The 20,475-nt window shown below is 40.3% G+C and overlaps 2 protein-coding genes across 2 annotated transcripts; one reads left to right on the forward strand and one right to left on the reverse strand.

Annotated features, from left to right (window-relative positions):
- Nucleotides 1-3,601: 3,601 nt before the first annotated feature.
- On the reverse strand, nt 3,602-5,849 carry LOC145890001 (adhesion G-protein coupled receptor D1-like). Its single transcript, XM_082981048.1, has 4 exons — nt 5,055-5,849; nt 4,546-4,777; nt 3,833-4,342; nt 3,602-3,756 (listed from the first exon to the last, which is right to left on the reverse strand). Exons 1-4 carry the CDS (start codon nt 5,847-5,849, stop codon nt 3,602-3,604), a joined length of 1,692 nt encoding a protein of 563 aa, XP_082837174.1.
- A 10,856-nt stretch (nt 5,850-16,705) lies between these two features.
- Nucleotides 16,706-19,955, forward strand: LOC145889751 (adhesion G protein-coupled receptor E2-like). The gene is made up of 4 exons (XM_082980772.1): nt 16,706-17,228; nt 17,572-17,803; nt 18,483-18,992; nt 19,339-19,955. The coding sequence occupies exons 1-4, from the start codon at nt 16,779-16,781 to the stop codon at nt 19,530-19,532; spliced, it is 1,386 nt and encodes a 461-aa protein (XP_082836898.1). The 5' UTR covers nt 16,706-16,778; the 3' UTR covers nt 19,533-19,955.
- Nucleotides 19,956-20,475: the final 520 nt, after the last annotated feature.

The raw sequence follows: 20,475 nt of genomic DNA on the forward strand, positions 1-20,475 counted from the left end.
TTGCAAAAGAATTTTGAGTCCACTTGGCACTAAGAAGATACTGTAAACAAAATACACCAGTGGAGATTGTGCCAACGTGCCAACAACGTGTGTGTTGTCGTTTGTATGACATTCAAAAGACTTTCAAGAAGGTTAAATAACGTCGTTTAAATTATCAATGAAATTTCTCTATTTGTCCGGGTCAGACTGGTAAACATTCTTTTGACAAGTGACGAAGCACAAATCTGGATTCAAATATTGCCCACAAATTCCTTTTTCGTCCGCCTGGCCGGGAATGTTATGGCAATGAAAGCATATGTAAAGAAACGAAGAATAATTTTAAAATCACGTGGGTATAGGAGAGGTAATTTAATTTAAATTTGAACCGAGGATTACCATCAAAACTTTATTTCGGTGTAGCGTTAGGGAGAAAATGTGCAGTTCTTTCTAAACGTAACATAAACAGTAACCTGCGCGTGATTGTAGGCAAGCCACAGGGCCGCGGGTGTTTTTGCGTTGCTCGTGTTCGGCCAGCCTAAACCGACCAATATTCCTTGAAGAGATTTTCTCTGCACCCAATGCCACCACTTCGGGAATAATTCTGACCAATTTTAAAACTCTGTTTGGGCAACATAAATGACGTCGTGTTGTGCTTTGGTGATGCACGATTAGGGAAAGTCTGCCCAAACAATGCGCCCTACCTTTGTTTCTGACCAGATATGTAGCTGTTCCTGGTACCTTACGTGGTGTAGGTTTTATAAGCGGACGTTACAAATTCTAGGTCTCGTTTTTAAACCTTCGGCATGTATATATTTAACCAGCTAAACACATGCGACATGACAAGCCTTAAAAAAACGAGAATGAATCCGTAGATAATCCATTTAAGCAATGTCATGGCCAATATACCTTTGCACTGATTTTATCGATAGTCGCGTATTTTTACAGACGTCACATAACACATATGCTAAATAATAAGCAGCACACATTGCCATAATAGTTGGGATAAGAAGGCGGAAAATTTGTCAGGAATTTTGGGGCCCGCTAAAATTTGAATAATTGCTAATCGATTTTCAGTCTCCCCTCCATCAGTAAAGTGTGCCAAAATCATTATTTCTGTCATCCGAAATGTATATAGACCATGGAAATTTTTTGCAATAAACGTTTTAATCGTCGTGACGGTATCAGCGCTTCCCAATTTGGGATAATGCGTGCTCATTAACAATGCGTTGCCCAACTAAAATATACTTTCAACTGACGTCGCCTATTTGCGAGCGTCCGCTAATTGCCGAAGTGTTCCTTCGTCTCGCAATCTCCTGACGAAAATAGGCGAAACGTTGCATTAGACTTGATGACTTTGCTTTTCGTTCTCTGTTTAGAGCGTGCCGTCCGCGCAAACGTGACTGCCCGATGCAGATATACACGGCCTTGCAAACCCGGAGTTACATAAAGCTTATCTGTTGCATTCCTCGTGCGGTGATAGTGGCATAGACTTTGGCACGATTTGTTTGCCTACGTGCAGCGTTATGGAATTATAGTCGTTGCGGTATCACTTATGTTGCCAATCGTGTTTTAGGATGCCAAAGTTAGATTACCTTCAGTGTGGTGCGCACAAACACACTACCCATTCCATATTTAACTCTTGGATGGTCTGAAACCTTTAGTTTTTTGATTAAAAGAAAATTGTACAGAAATAAAACTGCAGTTTAATTTCTGTTGAAGTTATGCTGTTATATTTTAGGTATGGATGTGTTCCATCGACTCCAACATGCAACATGCAACACGTCGAATGTCAACCGCTGTGGTTTTTGATACAAGTTAGATTGAAAATTAAGATGTATCGCAGGTTTTTTTACGTTTTTATCTTTTACTGTTTGTGAAACTAGTTATATTCCTATGTATATTTCAAAAGATGGTAATAAATAAAAGTTCAATTAAAAATTGTACGACTGAAGTGGTAGTTTTGCTATTGGACATTACTACAGCTAGTCTCAGACAGGACGCGTATTACAGAAAGTTAATGTTGTCTGTGTGCCGGTTGAGAATCTATTAGGCGCGATTCAAAGTTGGCTAAAACTCTGTCATCTATTAACCTTACTTTCTTACTTGCTCTTGAGTCAGATAGTCAGATTTGACCTATGCGCAAATACCATTATACACCCTACGACTGGAGGCAATTTTACTTTCGTAATTCTTGAAACGAGCACAAAACCAGTTTGTAGTGATTCACCTCTATTATTATCGATCTCCAAGACGCGTTATAATAAGCGGCGTCGTGCCACCAAATTTCTTTCAAGCTCTTGAAAACCATATACGGCATGGAATTCCGAGAAATGCTTATTGACAGGCGTCGGTTATTGGGTCAGGCGTCGGTCCTCTTTCTTTATTCGATAGCTACTCTCGTTGTGTTGTGTCTGGATATTTTAACCCGCAAATATATTTTTGGTATTTTTCAATTTTTTGCATTAAACCTAATTTGGTATTTTTCAAATCTGGTCGTTTTAGAACTTTTTTGTATCCTTATTTTGTGTTAGGTTGTGTTCTTGGGCAAAATTGCCTTGTTAAGGTCGATATGGGCTACCAAATGAAAGCTTAGATTAAACCTTCGCTATGTTCCTCTTATATTTCTTTGCAACGACCTCCAGAAACTAAATGCTGAGATCGCCCAAATAATGGTAAACGTTCACATAAATAATAGTAATGTATGTTGTAAATCAGTCACGTGCACTAAACGGTTTATCACGGGTCAAAAAATAAAAAATAAATATCCCGCTACTAAAACGGGTCATTCATAGTGCAAACTACTATGTTACAAGGCTGAGTTCTTCAGACTGAGGGTGGTGGTCTGCGGCAATTTTGCAGACATTCCCATGTGCGTCAAGTCTCCGTTTCACAATTTCTCCACCGTCGGATGGCGTTGGCATTTAACGAAACCTTAGCTCATCGCGCGTGATGTTGTTGTTTAAAATTCCGATTTGACAGACGCAACGTTTTATGGCCTGACGCAAGCGCTGCTGAAGTTTCCTTTCATTTGTCCTTGTATAGCGTTCTGCTTGCGTCTTAGGGCGTGTCAAAATTTTGTTTCACCATCACTATGCGTCGTTTAATTGCTTTCCTATCGCGACAATTGAAAAGTAAAGACGACATTTGGTAATGGGCTTAGGGCGTGTTATGTCTCGCAACATGCGCCATACGAGCATGTTTTCCTACTTTGCTGCAACCTCGTTAGTATTAAATATCACGTGATCCTCAACTCTGGTATTTTAAATATGGCATTTATGCAGTGACTCATAAAAACGAAAAGGCACAAACCGTACATCTTAAATCAATAAATAACCAAATGTTCAAAGGGGCGAGGCTTTGATGAATTTGTATTTGGGAGAAGCGAAAACAGAATGTCTTCTGTAACATTTCTCCAACGTGCATTCCGGAATGACACACAACGTTTAGATCAGTGATAATTTGATCCGAATCCACTTGCTTAGATAATATGAGATTGTTTGTTTACCAAATTTTATTACATATAAAAGTTGTACTAGAAAATTAACATGACTTGTATTGGTGATTGGCAAATTGGCATTGGATGTGGATAGGCAAACTTCAAGTAGCAAAGAATACAACAGTGTCATTTCAAACAAGTAACTTGAAAACGGCGTTTAACCAGTTTCCGAACTGTTGAATTGAATATGCAATACACCAGAAACAACATAAATCCCTGCAAACCGGTAAAGCATGCGTTAAGGTACATAAAAATTTCTGAAGCGAGCCTGTCTTCAGAACCTGTTAATAAACAAGACAGAATGTCAATAAAGTTGTCGATTGATTCTCGCGGCAGTGAAAATATGAAATAACTTACCTGCTAGGAATGCAAATATCCATGGGATGCCCAAGGCAGGTATCAGCATGCAGAGAGCTTTTGTGGCGGCTACAACCTCGTCCAGATCCACTTTCCCGAACGCGAAGGGCGAACACTGCTGGCTTTGCGGAACGTAATTCCGTTCCTCTTCCCGCTTTTTCGCCACGAAGAAAGATACTTTAATCGCCACAACAAAGTTAAACAATGAGCTGACCGCGAGCGGTAGCAGAACAGCTGGGATTCGGAGGTTTGATTGAGTGCTTAACCAGCAGAAGTTGTATTTTGGTAGCCGCGGATACACTGCAAAGCTAGCGTGTGCATCGGACACGTCCATGTAAGTATCAGTAACAAATCCGGCAATGGTGGCTATCGCGACTATCAAACCAGGAATTCCCCAGCCTAAAAGATATTTTAGCTTTAATATGGCTTTCCTCTGCTTCGTTTGTAGCTGCAACGTCCGCTCTGAGGTTATCATGAGCAGGAAAATGCCCTCAACACTCATCCAGGCTCCTACACACAAAAAATAAAAATAAAAAATTAATATTAAGATATAATGTTTTTGTTGCTTGAGGAAGCCTTGTTGAATAACAGGCGAAACGTCGGTGAATAAAGTTACGTTTTATCTTTGCCAGAAGAACAGATTATTAAGTTATAATATTAAGATATGAGTCAAGTTTGATTACCGTCCCGCACTACTGCCGTACAAAACTTACCAGAAGCAAGAAGAAAGTAATGGATTACCACAGTAGCCAGTTCACAAGTCCGGCTGTTCTTAACAGCCACGTTCTGGAGCAGAAGGGAAATGTGCATGACAAGTAGGGCGATGCATAAGTTGATTTGAACCGACGTTCTGTCACTTTTGAGACTGCGGCGCAAGCTTCCCAGAATACATAATGTTATGAGCAGGCACAGAATTGAAATTGACTCAGTGACGAAGGAAATAATCTGAAATATTTATCAAGAATTTGTGTAACAATCCTTAACCCTCACAGCATTGGGGGTTTTCATTGGGTTATAAAGCGACAGCAACGTGGCTTTCAGCAGAGGCAAATAAGTTCAACACTATTTATCTACTTTGTAAGTCAATAGCCTGCTTGGATCTAACAAATGTAAACTGTTTGGCATAATTATAAATCCCTAATAATGCTCCTTGAAATGTTAACAATTTTAAATATAACCCAAATTTTCCGCCTCGTCTGGTTTACGTCATGATAAGAGTCACCTGCACGCTTGCCGGTATGTCGACAACGGACATGGTGAGCAGCACAGCGAACATGGTCGTATGGTTGCAGAAGCATGTGATATTCTTTCCGTCCGCGGACAATAAGTTGTAACAGCCGACCTGCGAAAACCAGGCTTTTGCCGGATCCACAAAACTGCACACAGGCTTCACATTCGTCACCATCTCTTGGCCGAACTCTAAGACTCCGAACTTGTAACGTGTTTTCATCTTACCAAGTGATGGCTGACGATTGTCGTCGTCCATGTGGTCAAGCCTAAAGGTGAAGTCGATGGACGTGGTACTGTTCGATTTGCCACCCCCGACATTTACTCCCCCAGCGCTTATGAAAGGGCCGTCGGGCAGCAGTGTGGTAACTTCGTGCTTGGAACCCCCTGTTGCTACGTAACGTTGTTCTGGAGGTATTAAGTACAACATAGGCTTTTCCGGCAAATCGACTTGAGCGGCGTACATACACGAACCCGTGCTGTAACCGTCGGACTTCATGCGCACTTGCGTTTCACCGATGTTCAGCGTCACTCCACTGTTTTGTGTCCATGATGACCGAGACACACTCGCCATTGTGAAACCCAGGGCGCTGTGGGCTGTTTGATTCGTTTTAGACACGTTGAGAGCTATAACCCTCAAGTCCTTCTCAATGGCGTTTAGGTTCTGGACAACTTCCTTCGACGTGTTTGAATATGTCGTGTTGATTATCGTCTCCACAATTAGTGTCTCCTCTGCGACTGGATTGTAGGAAACTGCAATGCAAACTTTTGGTGTAAATCCAGGTGACATTTGGAGTGCTTAAAAATTAGTATTAACATTTCTCAGTTAAGTTAGAGCCAAGATTGCAAGCAGTTGCCTGTAAAAAAGGCTTTTGTATTTAAATTGTATCATAGCAATTCATGATTCACAACGTCAGCAATGTACAATGTTTTTTCGCATACCTTGAGTCCCATTCCCTGCAACCGCGCTTGCTGTAGATATTTCCAAAAAGCAGTTTTTGTCTGTGCATCGTTAAAACGTGTTGCTTACTTATATGCTGGTGTTGTATGTTCGAGTTATATTCCTTGTAAACATTTGTTATGCGCTACTTACGGACATAGTATTCGCACATTTTGAGTTTCCGATCTGTCCTTCCGTGTTCACGTCCGGTCTTCGTTGGCATGCAATCGCAGCATTGTGTTTCTACGTAAAATAATGCACCAACGGTATAACCACTTACATGCCTTTGTGATAGATTATTGCACAAGCGCTAAGAACACTGTTATGCCTCCCAGGCCATCATCTAATAAAGCTGTAACGCAGTCACGCAAAAATCCTGGTTTCTTAACTTCAAAATTGTGAATGAACACTGTAATGTAACCGCAACATCGCAAAAACTAATTTTACACCAACGGTTTGGGCATAAGTAAGACGTTATAATTTCAGTTATTTGATCCTGTTGGGTTCTGTATTGTTGTAGTTTAATACACAACATAAACAGAACGGAACAGCGGTGCACATTAACGTATGTTACAATAGAATGCCTTTGACGGCACAGAGGAACACTCATATAGGAGGGGGTCACGTGAAACTACCACTTTGTACAAGCACTCATGCAAAACACACCACAGGTTCCATGGTGGGTGCTGCATAGCATGGTGCTTATCAACGTGCGCTGACGTACTGCACATATGGCCGATTGTAACCTCAGCTGCTATTGGCTGATCAAGAACGATGTCGGAAGCTTCCGCTGGAGCTTCACGTCACGGTATGATACACCAAGCATAGGTAACAGCAATGATTAAACTTACTTTCACACAAGCGCTTGTTTGCTTCAAGTGAGTGGATTGTAATTTCGTTGTTTTTGCTGTCCTCTAGAAGAAAATTAAAAAAATTAGGACAATTATATCGACTTTAACTGACAATCAGCGTCATATACCTAAAACCCACTGAAAGTCCTCACATTCGTATTCCAGCTCGTATAAGTCTTCCCACTTACGCTGCCAAAGGCAATATGCCGCACCTATACATTCAGAAGTGAATATGGGTTTATATTAATTATGAAAATTAAGTTTAATGTATGTTAGTTCATGGTTAACGTTGTTTTAATTCTACTGTAATTTACCTGTCCAAGACTTCCAAGTACATGTCCCGTTGGTTCTTTCCAAAAGTGAAAACCTCTTCCACCAGTTCTTTTTATTAGAACACCCCTGCGTCAAGAAGTGCTGTCGACCTGATAAAATCATTTCAATGTAAAGCGAATGCACAACGGTTTAATGTTTATTTTTACCTTCCGCAAAAAGCACAAAAGTGACCAAAAGGAGGAGTCTCATCGGAAACCTTCAGTCGTCTGACTCCAACTTGGTGAATAAAACTTAATGCTAAAAGTTGTTAGCACCCACGGAGCTGCCCTGCTTATACTATAATCTTAGACCTATGTGCTGAAGTAGGTTGTTATGGCATTAGCGGAAGTTGGGTTAATAAGCGGTGTGATATATTCTTAATGACTTTCCCCTGATGTGCGTGATCAAACTGGGTTACGTACATCCTCTTCTAGATATAAACGTCGCTGATCTAATTATTTGTGATGTATTTCACAAGAAACACTCAGAAATTTCATGTCCGAAATACGTTCGACCGAAACAAGTTTGTAACAAATCACCAGCTGAGCGACACTTAAGTGATGGCGAAAAGTAGTTTTTCATTTCTGTGCCAATAATTTAATTTAATTGTACCGGTTTTTAGAACTAGCTTTTAAATTTGGTGATCATTGTTTCAGCATTTCTACATCCCTTCGGAATCTTATGTAAGTCCTCGCATCGTCACGTTTACGAGTTTTTAGAACAGGGTTCTTGTGATTTTGAACGCAGTAGGAACTAAATGATTTTACACAATGTTGATTTTACACCTTACACGGTTTTTTGTTTTGAGATGTTGATTTTCTGCTTCCCATTGCATGATCAAGGTCACTCTAATTTCACTTGATTGTTTTGTACGTTATGTCAACCCGCCCTGTGCTAATAATGTTCATTACTTTCGACATCAGGCGCTTTTCTATTATCTTGACTGTGACAAGCGTAAGTTTTTTTGCTAATCACGTGACTATTTTAGTCGATCACGATCTTTGATGTATCACGTGACTTTTCGTTTGTCATCTCCTATGTTCGATTGCCATAGGTGACATTTCCTGGGTATGTACCAACAAATATATCCATTGACACAAACTTCGCTTATGTTAGTAAACAAATAAATGTCCACGTGCAAAAATGTAGTCAGTTTTTGATATATATAGTCGTTTTAAAGCAAAATTGCGTTTCAAAAACACATGAAGTCACAATGTTTTCGACGTATGGTTTCGTGTTTGCTGCATTTACTACTACAACAACCACGTGACTTGAAATAACTCAATTTACGGACGTATGTAGACAACATATGTCTAATAGCAGACTTGCCCTGATGGGAATATACAACGAAAGAGGAAAAGAGCTGTCGGGAAACAAAGGGAAGTACATGTGTGAAAGAAGCACTGCAGTGACCGGTAAATTAGGCAATTAAATCGTGGGATCTATGTCCTATCGAAGTGCAGTACAGCGCGTGTCTAGCTACAACTGTCGCTATTATGGCAGTGATGATGCTATCATCAGCCACAAACCCCAATGTTTTTCCCGTGAACTTTACTGCGTGATAATCACTTGCATGTTAAATGAAATTCAGGACACCATGAACAAAACAACATGGTTTCTTGGACTGCTCGGTTTGTCGGCATGTCACAAGTTTTCAGTGAGTCACGTGATGTTGTGCCTTTATCCAATCACACGCTCAAGTTTAATCACGTGTTGTGACAAGCACCAATGAAATCCGCTTTTTCGACAAAGTAATGCAGTGCTACGACATTGTGCTTGACAGTATAGTTTTAGGTTGGATGTCCTGACGTACTCGACTCTATACAGCTGTACATGTTTTTGTATGTAGCGTGGACTAAATTTGCGTGCCGACACGTTTTCTGGATTCTTTGCAGTTTGGACATTCATGTAAAAACAAAAAAAGAGGCAATTCAAAAACTGGTAAGGATAAAAAAACACAAATCAGCTCGGCCAACAAGCATCGTTAAATAGGTTAAGCTTTACATTTGCTTGTGAAACACAAATCATGTGATTCGAATATTCTGCATTCCATTTCACATAGTTTAAGTTCATTCAGAAGCGAAAAACAGCTGTTCCAGAGCGGATTTGTAGCGCTTTGATTGATTGGGTAACAACGCCACGCTCTTTCCTGGCAATATGTTTCGAAGTCTATAAATACCATGAAGTTCGTCGTCCACTTTGCCATTGACGCAAAGAATAATAAACAAGGTATGTGCAAATAATTTTTTTATCATAATATAACAAAATTAACCCATTTTGTATTTCAGATGAACAAGCTTCTGATTGCTCTCCTAATTGCTGCTGTGATCTTCACCATGGTTGAAGAATCTGAAGGTTGGTGGAGTCGCCGCCGACGCCCTTTTGTTGTGGCCATGTTCTGTTTTTTTTTTATATATATATAAAGTCATGCACCAAACCCGCTAAAATATTCCTTAACGTGAACGGTTTTATTTGTCCAAATCTCACCCAGAAAGAGTTTTTTTTGTTTCTCGCTCGGGTTTATCGGGTAAAGTCAAGTGGTTTGTATGTGAAATATTTACGATCTCACTCCGTCATTTTTATCATTCTCTAGTTTCCATAAACCTGTATATTAAATGCCTTCACTATGTTACAACTGTCAAATCGTTGCTTTATTTTAGTCACGGTGTGATTTTTTAAGGTGCTCAAAGGAATGTGATGGACATGAACGATATGGAGTTTGAGCAAATGAACGCACCTCCCAATCAACAGTAACCCAGGGTGTCGATTTATTCGAAAGGTTGCAAGGGACAATCAAATAAAACAAACTAAGCTTTATTGTGTACCCTTTTTCATGTTAGAAAAACTAAGTTCATATGCTGCAAGTTTTTATTGCTTAATTTTATTGAGCATAAAAAACAAAAAAATTCCCAATTACAGGAATACGCATACAATAAATGCCCATACGCGCTATGGAAAAGCTTCTGTCTAACAAGAAACGTTTTGCAACTGCAAAAGCCAAGTTTTGCTAACATTGTTATTAGTGCAACTCAAGAGTCAAAATGGCCTCAATCAGCAACACCAAAAACAACTTTCAGGTTGCAATGTGTTAATAAAGGCAATTCCAACCAATACTGTCCAAAGCGTAAAAACTGACCGTTGCGATGTAGAAATGGGACATTAAAACTGTTTGATTTCAAAGGAAATTTAAAACGCACGAGCCATAGCACCTTGCAATGTACTAATTATCCAATTGTCAGACGTCATCACTTCACCAGTTTTAAAACAATCACACTTTGTCGCAATATTTAAGGGCAGAATTTTGAAATTAGGGTTTTGCGATGCAAAGAATAATTATGGCAGGTCTCTATCTATGTTTGTGGCTACGTAATCGAAATTATAATCTTAAATGCGTTGAATTGAATATAAAGGAACCTTCTAGGACGAGAGCTTTGATTTTTAGGCTTCTTTTTTGTATAAAAGTGTTCACACCGCTTTTGCACTTTGCCGCGAGTGCTCGTGTTAAATTCTCTTGTTTAGAAATTGTAAATTAGAAAGCCCAACACTTCGCGAGGTTCAGGGTACATTTTAAAATTTGGCACAGCTTTCAAAATGAATCAATTTATACCACCTTTCAAATTGGCAGGCAGTAATTATCTGTCAGTATGTACGAATAGCAGACAATCTATCACAACAACTACTTTCATCTGAATGTTCTCATGTCGTTTCCTGTTAGTTTTTCATCACCTGTCGCCCTAATCTCATTGTATTCGTGTTACATTTTTGCCAAATGTCCACTTTACACTAATAGTGGCATTACACTAAAACGTGGACACCAAACTAAAAACCGCAAGGCTCATTCGGCCATTTTTAACACTGAAATTATAGGAAACATTGGTTTGAAATGGCGTGTACAGGGACAAATTATTGATAAAAATATTCTCGCCTTGAACAATTACCCCGTGGCCGTTTGTTATTACTCACGTATGTATTATGGCCCCTGGGGAAAAGATTGGTGACCCCTGTTCAAGGCATTACAACTGATTCTTTTGTTTTATCATAAAATTTGCTCGGGACAGGTTTGTGCGTTGTTTTGTCTGTGGTTGGAACATACAGAATATCCGCGCGTTGCGTTCGTGTGGTGTCGGTGTATAGTTCAGTGGTATTTAATGGGATGTTTGTTATCATAGGAATGAGAGGAGCGTTTAAACGAAAGGAAACCACATGACTTTTTTCGAAGGTTGATTAGCAATATTTATCAAAGCGCCTTGCCCGACCCCATCTATTAGGAAACTTGATCAGTCCAGGAAAACATGGGTTCGAATCCCGTCGTGGCAAAACACATGTAGATTTTTAGGCCTGTAAACCCCTTATGTGCTTATGGGAATGGCTTCACCTGCCCTCACACAACTAATCTAAACAGAGATACAGTTAAAGTCGCTTGTTACATAATTGTATTGATCGTGAAACCTACACAATTCACAACTAATTACAATTAAATTTTAGACAATAACCGAATCGGAGGCCCGAAATATGGCTTTGTTCAGTTGTGACTGTCGAAGTCATCGTTCGTATCCATTTCAATATCTTCCGGCCCAAAATCATCTGGAACAAAAATTAACAAACCAAGCATTTTTTTCCGGTCGGTCGAATTAAGTCCGCACCAAAAAGTTTTTTTACAAAAAATGTCCACTTCATTTCTGCTCCCGTTATAACGTATTAGTACCTTTGGTGTAATGGTGATTTCTGCAATTAGAAATTCGACGTCGCCTGTAGTAGTGGCGCCGACGTCTTCTACATCCGCACTGTGCCTCCGCCTCATTAACTATTGTGCAAAGCACCGCAACAAGGAGAGCTAGATAAAGTCCTTTCATCTGTAAAACAAATCACACGATATTTTCTAAAGCCCAGATTTCTTTTCTTTATTAAAACTACCAGCTGCAAGTGAATTGGCTATACGTGCTTGTCTGCAAACTGATTATCTAATTTTTGGATGTGAATTTTGTCCAATTCTGAGCCCTCCACAACCATATTGTGTACATCGAAACCAGATACGTCGTACTGCAGATTTTGTATACACAGGAAGTTGAGCACTATTTAAATGGCAATGTGAACAAATTGTTCATGAACGTATAAGGACAATACGAACGGAAGGAAAAATGCAATATGGAAGCTCGTTGCTTTGCAGCATCAGCTGGTTGGCAAAGCTGTAACAGTTCGGCAAAGGAAGCCCATTTCCACAAGTTCAGTTATTCCACCACTGTTTACGTCGTTTGCCGTTAGGCAAATCTCTGCAGCATTATTTTATAATTCAAAAGCATTTCAGCTCAATGCTGTCGTCACACTGCGCTCAACACAATGACACAGGTCTCATGGCATGTCTAAAAACCAGATTTGATGAGGTCTCTACACGTAAAACGTTTTTGCAGGTATTTGTAAACGCTTTTTGTGATTATGGTTATGACCAGGCTTGTAATCTGTTAAAATCCGAAACTCCTGTGATTTCCATGCCCTTTCCCCATTTCCTATCTCCCAGGGGGCGAAATTTAAACATTGTTGCTTTGCTTTATTCCACGGCCGTTCTGCAAAGTCGACGATTAAACTATGCAGTGTCGCAAAAATTTTAAAATACACGAGTTATAGTTTTGAAATCTTTGCTTACTTTCCGTCCTATTTTGTTTGTTGTTATTTTGTATGTGTATCAGCTCATGTATACACTTATGAATAAGCTTAATCGATTAGAACGATTTCCATCATAATCCTTTCGATGCGTTTTCGAAGTACGAAATATCGTCATTCTAGAAACAATTGCAACAAAAGTAGCATAGGTATGCATTTTGTTAGAAAAGCGAGAGACATGCAAATAAACGGCTTTTACTACAGTTGCGAAATGGAGCGGAACCTTGCTGCTTTCACTGTAAAAGTACAAACGTTCGGTACGAGTGCGGACCTCATCTGCAATAATTCACATTTGGCGTTTCGTTACTAGGAAGACGTCTATTTTTGCTGGCTGATTCCTACTGTAGACTGGCTCCTGCACTGTGGTTATTGCAAGACGAACTAAGGTCACAAACCGCAACTGCTGAATGAAAGCAGATCGCGTTTGAGTCCTTTCTTCAACCAGAAACAATTAAGGTTTATCATAGGCTTCAAAGCAGGAAAATATGAAGGGTGAGATTTTATACGTTGCGCTGTTGGCCGTTGTTTTTTGGGGATCTGTTTCTTTCGGCAAAGATACGGATTGCAAATTGGCCAAAACCAGTAAGATATATAAATTTGTGATATTGATGATAGCTTACCGTTGTATATTTTGCAAGAAATCAACTGGTATAACAACACTTACCGATTGAGCGAGAAAATGAAAATGAACGAGTGCAAAAAATGCCGCGATGGTGGCGCGTGCGAATTGATGACAAAATCTCAACTCCCAGAAAAAGTTTTGAGCAGTAAGTCAGTGAAATTCCGAAGCTTCACGCACATGAAAAGCCAGTACTTGAATTTTTTTAACCGTGCAGAGTCCAATTTGATTTTCAATGGGAGTTCGACGACTGCAACATGCTTTCGTCTCAAATCCGACACAAAAGACTACGCTTACATAGTACGATGTCCTCGTAAGTAACTCAGGGGGTTTGTATATTCTTTTAGCCTGATGCAAATGTTTCAAAACGTGGTAGTACGCAATACAAAAATCGTAGATTCGCAAATAAATAAACTAATATTAAAGCAACAATCCTGTCACGAAATATTATCATTACCGTTTAATAAAACTCGCCCACTTTGGACAGGTGGTAACATTGTGCGCCACAGGATCGGTGAAACATTTTAACCAATCAATCCCTAAAATAAGGATACCAGATTAATTGGCCCTTTTGCTGCGACATTTTCTCGTGTTTTCCCTTATAGTCGTTTCATAAACCGTATTTTCGGAGACGTTGGTAAAAAGATGGGACTATTTATATTATCCAGTTTAATGGATTATCTTTATTGGCCTGGGTGTTGGGAACAGCGCATATGCAAACCTAGCCCATTTTCTTTCAGTCGAACCTGTGTGGATACAAGGCCTCTTGTGGCAGTACACTCTTCTGGACGTGGCAAATGTGTCTTATGACGTCACGGAGCCATGTCAGTCGGTAAATGCGAAGTGGACGGTGGCAATTAACAAAACGTGGAGAGCAAACGTCTTTGCAGATTTGAGTAACGGCAGTAAGTTACACACTTGTCCGATACAACAAAGTCTTTAGAAAGCCTTATAATGCTGAAACATGCAGAGTGTTTTCGTTTTTTCGCCACAAAAATTCTTAATTGTTGAAATGTATAAAATCAATAGGTAATGATTTTTTTCACATCTATAAACCTTACGTAAGTTGACAGGGTGATTATAAAGCACATTAAAAAGTGAAACTGACTGAACAAACAGTGCAATTTTAGAATTATAATGCATGGAAATATGTATTTCTAATAAGCAGGCTGTGCTCGTTTTATGCAAATATTTGTCTGGGGGTGAATGTTGTCCATCAGATAGAAAAAGACTTAACTTGTAATATTCATTATACACCATACAGGTACGATACCAGTGCTCGTGGCGGACAATGACGAGTTGACGAACATTGGAATATCCTCACAGAACGAAACATCACTCGCGGGTGAAGTCCAAGTTGTCTGCATGCAGCTGACCAGTGAGTAAATGGCGAAGCCCTTGAGGGCTAAAATGTACAGCGGTGCAAGGTCATTTTTTTGGAAATCACATGTGATTATAGGCGCGATCCAGCCATTACGACAGAAATCCCTTAGTTTTAAAGCAAATAACGGTGTTTGTGGGCCCCTTACTGCTATTCATGGCCCACTTAGACTGGCATAGGCCCTAGTGCACTGCACCGACTGCACCCCCTCTCGTGGGGGATGGTGAATGAAGCGTAACGTTGTTCCGATTTTGGAATCGTTGTTCCCATTTTGCAAAAATTATAATGAACACGGGCGTCCACGCAATCTCTTAGCATGTTCCTACCCCTTAAACTTACCATACTGTGCCCCAAGTTAAACATAACCTGCTGGCCTAAAAAAATTAGGCGCTTTTACAATCACCAATGCGAATTCGTTGAATTAACGAGATAGTTAAGCGGCTAAAGCGGACATGCACGTCAGTTCAAATGAGTTACACCTGAAAAGACACGTTTTAATGTTCCTTTTTTTTAAATCTCTTTAAGGTAACATTTTTCTGTCTTTTCTCCAACGCGGCAGAGAACAGCTGTGGCGTAACAGATTACACTAACGTAGCGGTTGTCATGTCGTTCCAATCAATGGTGTGACAAATTTAACCCGCGTACCGTGTGTTGAGCATAACCAAATGTAATCTTTATTTCTAGAATCGTGGTGGCCGTGCGGTAGTTATGAGTACATCGCTGGCGGAACATACGCTGTAAATGATTCGGAATCTGTCTGTGAAGAACTTAATGCAACCATGCTACAGCTGCCTGACTGCAACACGACGAGATGCTACACTGCTTTTCGAAATGACAGTAAATACATTATACTGCACAATTTATATGGTCTATACCAAGGGTACACATCCTGAAGCCCACCGGGTATTTTCTGAATTTGTGATGTGGCAAAAACTCATTTATATTAACGTTAACTTGCATTCGTAAGTGATAATTTCGGCATGATGATTCAGTCTGTTAAAGCACCAAGGTAGATTCAGAAAGCAATAGCTAAATTCCGTATGAAATCAGCGGCGAAATCATTATAGCCAAGAAGATTGAACGCCCCAACTCTATACCGGTACCATCACTTTCAACTAACCAATCCTTGTTCAGGTGGATTGGGTAAGAAGGTGAATGTTTCCGTTTTGTATTCGAATGAAGAATCATCCGCGTTCAAGCTTCCTCCGCACAACTACAAAGGAAATCCTAAAACGCAAGTAGTTGTCGTCGACCACGATCTCAATTGGAATGCAATACCAGTTGAAAACAAAGTTTATTTAGTTTGCCAACGTAAAACCGGTAAGCTTTGTTGTGTGATATTTTATGTAACAATATTTTTAAACTTTTACCGTTTCGATTTTAGATGAGAAAAGCCCCGTTAAAGAGTGGGGACCAAAGGGCAAACCCACCTACTGCAGGACCGCAAGTAAATTGTTATTGTGTTAGATGAGTTGTAATAAAGAACGGTGAAGAACGGCCGCTCTACAAAAATATGGGAAAAAGTGCAATTTTTGGCCGCAATAGTTGTGTTTTCATATCCGGCAAGCTAAACAGCTGATCAGTAATTCGAACACTAAAGCCGCAAAGGATATCATTAATCGAATAACACTTTTTTCATATATCGAAATAAAGAAGTTTGTGGATAAATGGAAGTGGCTTGTTCATGGTTTTTTAATGTTCCGTTATTATTTTGTTCAGGTGAACTTTCTGTCTCTCTTGCTCACGACGCTTTTGCGACCAGTGCTTTGCCAGCGCTCGAGAACCGTCTTCAGGATATTAGCTTCAATTTTCCCCTAATAGGAATCCAAGGACCTGTACAGGCCTCAACTTGCAACGTAAATTTCCACAGTCGGAATACAACACAGTGTGAAGGCATAAACACTAGTCGGGCATCGATAAGTGACGTAAACATCAGTGTTTCGCTTGCGGGTCCCCGCATGGCCATATCCTTCGCTCAGGCCCGGTTGCCACACAATATGACGAAGCATTGGCTTGGAGATGCAGGCACCGACCAGGACAGCAGGGTGGTGCTGATGAACTTTGTGTCGGACGAAGATTACCTACTGCTCGACGTCCACGACCCCCAGGCTAAAAAAAAGATCCAAGCCGGAGCATCTTTCGCTTTGGAGCCCTCGGCAGTTATTGATGACCAGGTTCTTCCTGCTATCACTAAAGCTGCACAAGGAGCCAGCTTCTACATTGAACAACTCTATTATGAATGCGTGTTTCTCAAAGGCACAGGCGCGAGTGAGTCCAGGCTGAAACCGACTGGATGTCGTACCAATGCAAAGGTTTTCAACGGAAGTGTGACATGTACCTGCAATCACACTTCGGTGTTTACTGCATTGCTTGCGGTGCGCACGGTTGTCATTTCTAACACAGTTAAGGTATAGTGAAATTGCAGAACTATAGAGTTAAATTTAGGAACATATTTGACGGTTTTGTAAATCTTCAATACAAACTCGCTTGCATCTTACACTGAAAATAATTGCAATAATTGAAACGTCTGTATCATGAAATTCTCGACTATTACATTGGCTGTTTTGTTTGTATCATAGTTAAATTAAATTAAAGTCAAATGACCGCGATTTTTATTTTTGTGTCACTTTTAAATCCCCCCCCCAAAAAAAATGTATTCTGTTGTTGGTGTAATGCGGCTAAGCCCTGATCCAATCACTCATAGGTATCAGATGTGTTCGGCACTTAAATGTGGCATTTTTTACGTTGCAGTACATGTCGTATGCGACCCAAGGTTTGACCATCGTTTTTCTGCTGGTCACCACAACAGCGCTGCTTAAGGTTCGTCGCACGGTCAACAATGACCGCACCTTCGTGCAAATCAACCTCTGTCTTGCCCTTATCTTCCTCCATACTGTCAGCATCTTCCATGACATTTTCGTGCGGAATCCACTGCTGTGCGAGATAGCCACTGCCACATTGCACTTCTTTCTGCTTGCATCTGGTTAGTGTTTACGTTTGTGGTTTGCTTGCAGTTAATTGTAACTAAGACGCTTCAGACAGGAATTGATGGTAAAGTCAAACGCGCATTCGCTGGGTTACTTATTCAAACTGAATCATATGTCTACTATGCCTCTACAAATTGAAATTTTTTAATAGCTTAGAGATGGAACTAATCACACACAAATCTGTTATCAACGACTACCATTAAGCCATAAGTTAATTGGTACAAATGAAAAAGATATTTGTCATTAAACAAAGCCAAGCAATTCTACAACAGCAATGCATAGGCCAATAACGCCCTTGCATATTTTGTTAGGCAAACAAAAAATTATTCAAATAAGCTAAGGTTACAAATTATGCTGTGGGGAATGCTGTTCTACTGTTGTCGTCATTGCGTGCTGCAGGTGCAATGAAAAGGTGTGACGCTACGTAGAACGTTTCGACGGGACAGAAAGGTTCATTTCCTTCATTTTAGGCTGTAAACGCAGGCATGATATCAAAACGCAGAATAACAGATTAGCAGCTCCTGCATGGCATTTAAGATGTAGCGACTGTGAAGTGCTTTTCGCATAAGCAAACGCGTGCCCGTAAAATTTTTCCTCGCCCACCAAGGATGGTTTGGCAGAAAAACAGTTAATTAAATACTTCTATATCAATACGCACTCTCCTGTTCTATATAGGCTTTTGGATGCTACTGGAAGGCATCACCCTGGCAGTGAAGACCTCCAAACTTGCGATAAGCTATGCACAGCGCAACGTACGAGTCATGAACGCGCAGAGGGTGCTGGTGGGATGGGGAATCCCCGCGGCGATAACCGGAGCGTCGGCTGCAGTTGGCATGACGAACAACGCCTACATAAAGACGCACCCGATTCAACAGTTCGCAAGCAATGTGACGTCGCAGTGGAAGTACCGCCAATGTTGGATCGACAGTTCGACCAATATCTACTATTGGGGCGTTTTGGGACCGATGGGACTCACCGTATTGATTAACATCATCATCGCGATTCGGGTCGGTTGTCTGGTCTACACCATGAAGAAAAGCGAGCATGTGCCACCAGTTACGAATGGATGGCTGGTGATGGTGGTTGAACAGGTGGTGAAACCTGTCGCTGTTAGAGAAGCGTTCAGGTCGTTTGTATCTCTTTGTCCCGTGCTCGGAATACCGTGGGTTCTTCCCTTTTTCATTGGTAAGTAATGGAATGATGTTTAATGTGTCAAGCAAGCAACACCGGTGGTTCGAGATGCATTAGAGTGAGTTGCTTGCAATTACAAAACTTTTTCCCAACAACAATAGTTTCAATATAATTTAGTCAGACCTCGGTAATCTGTCTCCGGACACATGGCAACTTAGGGATAGCTTATGTAGCCGGAATTTTATTTCACTAGTCCGGATGCTCTTTTGAAACGATATTATGTAAAGAAACAAATAGTCAAAGGCCGTAAATTACAATAGAATTTGAATAAAAACAGCAAAACCAACTGAAAAAACAAGTGTGACCTCTTGCCAGGAACCGTACTTTTACTTTTTTGCAGGCATAACCCCGTCCAGCAGTGCTGTTCTAGTGTACGTGAACCTGGCGCTGAACGGATTGCAAGGAGTCTTCCTTTTTCTCATCTACTGCATCAAGGGGGAAGAAGTGAGAAAGGCATTGAGCAGGGAGATGGAAAAGAGCGGCATCTACTTAACGAATTCACACGCCACGGAACCGAACCACGAAACTACGTGATTGACGTTGAAATTGTAGGGTTCGTATCAAACGATGTGGATTGTTTTGATTTTCTTCATATGGGGTCAGATTTCTTCACATCACAGATAGGTGGAGTTTATTGCTCAGCAGGGACAACGGCATTGTACATATCGTGTTAAACAAAATTTTTTCGTAACCTCCGTTAGACGACGCTTTATGCCTAGATTGCAATAAAACGTACTCTTTTAATGGTAATACAAAAAATCATCAACATTATTGATGCTGTGAGCTGATCTTGGCGAATAGGCCACACAAAAATGCTACGAACAAATGATCCTAGTGATTATGAATTTTGCAATGAGTTTCTTCGTGATTTGAATGTATTTAAATTGTTTACTTATGATTCCCGATAATCACGCTCACTGAATTTAATATGCATACAGTACGAATGTGTACAAACAATTACTGCTTATTTCGTTTCATATGTATTTGATCGCTGTTATGCGTGAAAGTAATTTTATCGAAAAATACATTTTAATATTTGTGTTTTTTAATGTTAACATCGTTTATTATCTTGCTTTTGAAAATAAAGTTGAGGCGGTCGCACAAACGTTTCTGCCTCATTGCATAACACCAGGAACAAACAAGGTTCTTGCTACAAGCACTTTGTGCGTTTTTTCTAAACCTCAGGCCGTGGTCTCGCGAGGAGTCAAAGTTTTTCTAAACCAGCAAGGAGCAAACCATGTTGTTGTCACGACACCGAGTGAATTTGTTGGGTTCATTTACTATTTAAATTTGTTTTTAAAACAGCTGTAAGTTATTTACATTTCACGTGTACTTGATTTATAAGCAATGTTAGCAATCCATGATGGCAGTGTTGAAACAGTCCAACGCTGGAGTTGCTTCAAGAAAACAACTGTGAACCACAACACAATACCATTGGTGTGTTGAAGCCAAATGATCTATGCAGCACTGACTTTGT

The sequence above is a fragment of the Ascidia mentula genome, chromosome 2, assembly GCF_947561715.1.
Source record: "Ascidia mentula chromosome 2, kaAscMent1.1, whole genome shotgun sequence".
Classification (NCBI taxonomy): domain Eukaryota; kingdom Metazoa; phylum Chordata; class Ascidiacea; order Phlebobranchia; family Ascidiidae; genus Ascidia; species Ascidia mentula.

Excerpts from the sequence above, each read along its gene's own strand:
- LOC145890001 (XM_082981048.1), bottom strand. The coding sequence starts at position 5,849 with ATGTCACCTGGATTTACACCAAAAGTTTGCATTGCAGTTTCCTACAAT. Across the intron at positions 4,778-5,054 it reads ACATACCGGCAAGCGTGCAG|ATTATTTCCTTCGTCACTGA; the intron begins GTGACTCTTATC and ends TAAATATTTCAG. Across the intron at positions 3,757-3,832 it reads GATATTTGCATTCCTAGCAG|GTTCTGAAGACAGGCTCGCT; the intron begins GTAAGTTATTTC and ends GTTTATTAACAG.
- LOC145889751 (XM_082980772.1), top strand. The coding sequence starts at position 16,779 with ATGGCCATATCCTTCGCTCAGGCCCGGTTGCCACACAATATGACGAAG. Across the intron at positions 17,229-17,571 it reads TCATTTCTAACACAGTTAAG|TACATGTCGTATGCGACCCA; the intron begins GTATAGTGAAAT and ends TTTACGTTGCAG. Across the intron at positions 18,993-19,338 it reads GGTTCTTCCCTTTTTCATTG|GCATAACCCCGTCCAGCAGT; the intron begins GTAAGTAATGGA and ends ACTTTTTTGCAG.